Source organism: Gadus chalcogrammus, chromosome 17 (assembly GCF_026213295.1).
Source record: "Gadus chalcogrammus isolate NIFS_2021 chromosome 17, NIFS_Gcha_1.0, whole genome shotgun sequence".
NCBI lineage: Eukaryota > Metazoa > Chordata > Actinopteri > Gadiformes > Gadidae > Gadus > Gadus chalcogrammus.
Genome location: NC_079428.1, coordinates 14798552 through 14803653, shown reverse-complemented (window position 1 = coordinate 14803653; position 5102 = coordinate 14798552). Strand labels below are relative to the sequence as shown.

The following is a 5102-nucleotide window of genomic DNA, read 5'->3' as shown; positions in this document are numbered from 1 at the left end:
CCTGCTTTTAAAATGGCTCCTCGGCTTTCTCTGCCTCCGGCCAGGTGTCCCCCAATCTCGCTGATTGGGGAGAGAGTGATGCTCTTTGTCGCCACTCAGTGGGTGGCGGTGGCATACGCCGTCCACGACTAAACCTCCGACCCGCCCGGGCCGAGGTTTACGGGGCGGGATGGCCACTCCTCCACCCTTAGTCCAAGCTTCGGGTAGACGGGGGACCCGCCCAGGCAGGTATCTCGTCGTGATAGGGCGTCGCCTGTGGCAGCGTCCCTGGCAGCGGCGGCGTCCCTGGCGGCGGCGGCGTTCCAGGCGGCGGCGGCATCCCTTGCAGCGGCGGCGGCCGCCTCTCTTGCAGCGGCGACGGCCGCCTCTCTTGCTAGGCGGCGACCGCATTTCTTGCCGCGGCGGCGACCGCACCTCTCCTGCCCCGGGATTCTCATGCCGGGTCCCAAAACCGGCAAAATATCGAGCAATCCCTCCCGATCAGGAGCGGCACCGGGAAGTGGGGTACAATCCCCTAACCCATAGGGGGGTGTCGAGCCGGAGGGCGGTGGAGGAGGAGGAAGAGGAGCAGCGACAGGAACAGCCACGGGCAGTGACACCACAGCAAGAGGCGCAGGAACGGAGGATGGCGAGGAAGGCGCGGGCGGGGGCGTGGCTGCAACCCACCGGCGAAGGCGACACGAAGCAAGCCTGGTCCTACGAGCCAAAGGTGTGATGCTCCGAGGAGGCCTCGAGCCTGCAGGTGATGGAGGAGAGGGGGTGGGAGGGATGGGAGAAGAAGAGGAGGAGGAGGAGGAGACGGAGAGGATGGGGGGGCAGGGGAGAGGAGAGAAGGGGAAGGCTAGAGAGAAGGTGGGAGACGGTAACCTGGACGTAGGGCGCCGGTCAAATGGTCCTCCCCCCATGTTAAGGGCCTCCGGGCCGGGCCCAGGGATCCGGAAGCCCGGGGGAGGGGATCCAACAGGCGGAGCAGGTGCGGCCCACATCGAGGGACCCATCAGAGGTGGTGGGTAGCGGGGGTCCCGGGACGCCTGTGGCCGGCGTCCACGTTGGACCAGGGTCCAGCCATCATGTGCGTGAAAGTCGTCTGGATGCATATTTACGGATTTTCAAAAAGTGTGGTCCAGCAAAAGATCCGTATTTATTGGATTTAAGCTGCTGCAAGCATAGTACGACGTTTCTTCAATGGTTTGACTTCATCAGGTTCATATATTATAGCAAAAACAGACCGTAAATAGAGAATCCGAACGAGCCGCGGTGACCAGACACGAATAAGACAAGACACTTTGACCTATATAAAAACACACAGACAGGAAACAGGAAGTGGTCGTCTGAGGCGGAGGGCAGCCAATAGGGAGTCAGGACCAAATTACAATTTCAAATTTTGAGATGAAAGCCAATCGGGGGACCGAATGGAGAGCCAATGGGGAGCTAGATAGAGTAAACAATTTGGAATTTAAACTGGAGCCAATCAGGAGGTCGAATCGAAAAACTATTTTAAACTTCTGCAACAACGTAACACTTTGGTGTGTTACCACGCGTGCTCCAGCAGAGGGAGCCAGGAGAACCGCAGTGATGGTACTACCTGAAGCCGCCAGTAGAGGATGCCAATTGACCCCAACCCAATGGCGGTGTTGGGAACAAAATGGCCTCCGCAGCAAACACAATCACATTGAAAACATTAAATTTAGGCAATCAAAGCTGTCATAAAGACTCCCGCAGGTAACGATAATTAGAGCAAGATAATTATACAATTTAAAACGCAAGGAACGACACACACACAGCGTCAGATAGACCGAAATTAAAGATAATAATCTGACTAAAATGGCCGCGCAGTGCGTTCGTTCCAAGCGATCAGCAGGTGGGGCCAAATATACCATAACAGCTGTACAGGTTAAATAAGTAGGTCAACACAAATATGTAAACATATAAACAGAGCATACCGTCATACAGATGGAATTAAAATTCAACAATGATACCGCCTTTACGGGTTCAACCATCAAAGTATTTTATCAAGGAAGAGCAACAGGTTAGTGAGGGGTGAGGGGTCAATGAGAAGGTGGTAGGGATAGGGGGGCATGGGACACGAATACATAAACTAATCCACAATAAATAAATAGATTGATAAATAAAGACATAAGTACCACAAAGAATAATATACAATGCCCAATATACGCTCCACACAGCACCTGATACAGATCACACATCATACAAATTCCAATCAACCAAACTAAAAGCATACAACAACACTAATACCAATATAAACCAACTAAGATATACCAACCAACGACAATGAATAACATACAATGCACAATACACACTCCATACCACATACTACACAGCACACACTGCACAGGACCTGATACAAACCCTTTTCTATTTTAATTGAAAAGTTAAGCAATGCTGTCCACTTTCCCCATGGGTGAAATGTGAGACATCCTGAACTGTGGGTGTGTAAACTCAACTTCAAGGTGACCATAAAATGTGTAGAAAGCAACTCCTGCTTTAGTATATATTTTTATTAAAGAGAAAAAAATACAGGAATATTTACATTAAAAAAACAACGTATTCACACACAAAAAAAAAAAAGGTTCAGAGGGTCAGGCCCTGAATGGCTGGATCACGGAACAGGGTCGCCGTGTCCAAACGCCTGCACGAACTGGCTGAAGCTTTGGAGGAAGGCGGTGTTGAAGGCTGCAACTTGCGCAATCTGCTGCATTGCTCGTTGATCCTCGTGCAGTCGAGCATCCATGGCATCCTGCAGGGCCTCCTCTCGAGCAACCCGGTGTCTATGGTCCAGCCGCTCCTCTTCCCGCTCCTGCCGCCTCTCCTCGGATGCCTGCATTTCCCGGATGCTCGCTGCAACGTCACTGGCCCTACTTCTTTTGACTGTAACAGAAAGGAATAGTGGACATCATACAAATTGTTTGAGCAACTTCTCATTGTACTGATATGCAGGTACACACAATGTATAATTACACTCCAATTCCGATTACTAAAATGTGGCAATGTAGGTGTGGTTAGATGTAGCTCAACTTTCTTCTGAAAAGCCGTAAAACAACGTATTTTGTAAACATGAGTAGCAACGTGATTGCTAGGACTTACCAAAGGCAAAAGGCCATGGATAGGTGGGGTTGGTGGTGCTGCAAAGAGCAGCACTCTCCGCTGGGACTGGTGTGGATGTCCTTGGTGGTGGCGTTGGGCTCACACAGCGGCTTGACCCCATGTCTTCATCCTCTGGGAAAGCCGAGTCAGGCACTTCCTGGCAGCGAGGTTCCACACCTGAAAGTTGCAAATTAAAGTCAGTCAGGCCAACTGCAACAATAGCTTTCTTAACAAATGATTAAACAAAAGACATAATCACCGGAATGGTAGTAATTTCTAACAAAGGGCTGCCAGCTTACTGGCTAGCAACCCAACACAACAATTAGATTTTATGCTGTGAAATTATCCCACTTTCTTAAAACCTTATTGAGCATATCTAGCAATTATCAAGTCACTGTTAATTATTACCAACAGAGCACAGAGTTCACAGTAGCAGCTATCTAGCAAATCTTACCGGTAGGCTCCAACATGGACTCGAGCAGAGAGGTGTCCGTGTCGATGGCCCCCTCTCTTCCCCTACTCGCCGGTCGGTGTCCGTAGATTGCGTCCATGATATCAAACCACTTCCACATCTTTCTGTCGACGCCACTGCGGCTTTTGTGGTCTTTGACCTTCCGATACTCGGCCCGGAGCTTCTTGAATTTCCGCCGACACTGCTCAGTGTTCTTTTCGTACCCCGCAATCGCCATTCGACCAGAAACCTGCTGGAAGACCTTCTCGTTCCTCACTGCTCCATCAAGCTCCCTCTGCACGTCTACCTCCCCAAGAATGCCGAGGAACGTCTCAACCTCCTTGTTCGACCAAGCGAACGTTTTAGGAGCCATGTTAATTGTAAAGAATAATACCTCGAGGCTACTGTTTGTTCGTTTTTATCCCCGCGTCGCCCGGATGTGACGTTTCTGTCGACCAATTAACGGAGGGGGGGTGTAGCTAGAATTTCACGGGACCCTTTCAGGCGTCTCGTCTCGTTTTCGGTACCCCAACGGAGGAGTCCCCAGAATGGGGCCGGAACGGGTACGGCAAAGTCCGGGTCACGCCCACTTTTGGCGGTGGAAACGCGACCCGACCCGCACCTTTGCGATCCGATCCGTTCCGCACCCTGCAGTGGAAACGCGCCATAAGTTTACCATAGGGTTATTCTGCCAGGCTCCACCATTTGGAAGTGGAACACATTCGTTTTGAACAAATTCAACAATGCAAGGTCAAAAACACGTATTTGGTCCAAAAGTGATTCTGTCGCTCTGAAAATAATTTTGCATGCATAAAAGTAAGAAATGTTGATAACTCTGTTAATTTCAATGCAAACGTGTAACTAAGCTTACCATAGGGTTATTTTGCCCTACTCCACCATTTGGAAGTGGAATACATTAGTTTTGAGCAAAATCAACAATGTAAGGTCAAAAACAAAGATTTAACACGCAAGGAACGACACACACACAGCGTCAGATAGACCGAAATTAAAGATAATAATCTGACTAAAATGGCCGCGCAGTGCGTTCGTTCCAAGCGATCAGCAGGTGGCGCCAAATATACCGTAACAGCTGTACAGGTGAAATAAGTAGGTCAACAAAAATATATATACATATAAACAGAGCATACCGTCATACAGATGGAATTAAAATTCAACAATGCCTTTACGGGTTCAACCATCAAAGTATTTTATCAAGGAAGAGCAACAGGTAAGTGAGGGGTGGGGGGTCAATGAGAAGGTGGTAGGGATAGGGGGCTATGGGACACGAATACATAAAATAATCCACAATAAATAAAGACCATAAATAAGTACCACAAAGAATAATGTACAATGCCCAATATACACTCCACACCACATACCACACAGCACACACTGCACAGCACCTGATACAGATCGCACATCACACATCATACAAATTCCAATAAACCAATCAACCAAACTAAAAGCATATAACAACACTAATACCAATATAAACCATCTAAGATATACCAACCAACGACAATGAATAACATACAATGCACAATAC

The 5102-nt window shown here is 48.9% G+C and overlaps 1 protein-coding gene across 1 annotated transcript; it reads right to left on the bottom strand.

The window, feature by feature from the left end:
* Positions 1-2546: 2546 nt before the first annotated feature.
* Positions 2547-3929, bottom strand: LOC130369801 (zinc finger and SCAN domain-containing protein 29-like). The gene is made up of 3 exons (XM_056575358.1): positions 3560-3929; positions 3106-3282; positions 2547-2889 (listed from the first exon to the last, which is right to left on the bottom strand). The coding sequence occupies exons 1-3, from the start codon at positions 3927-3929 to the stop codon at positions 2621-2623; spliced, it is 816 nt and encodes a 271-aa protein (XP_056431333.1). The 3' UTR covers positions 2547-2620.
* Positions 3930-5102: the final 1173 nt, after the last annotated feature.

Coding starts and splice junctions, on each gene's coding strand:
- LOC130369801 (XM_056575358.1), bottom strand. CDS start 3,929: ATGGCTCCTAAAACGTTCGCTTGGTCGAACAAGGAGGTTGAGACGTTC. Junction 3,283..3,559: donor GTCCATGTTGGAGCCTACCG/GTAAGATTTGCT, acceptor TGCAACTTTCAG/GTGTGGAACCTCGCTGCCAG. Junction 2,890..3,105: donor TCCATGGCCTTTTGCCTTTG/GTAAGTCCTAGC, acceptor TTTCTGTTACAG/TCAAAAGAAGTAGGGCCAGT.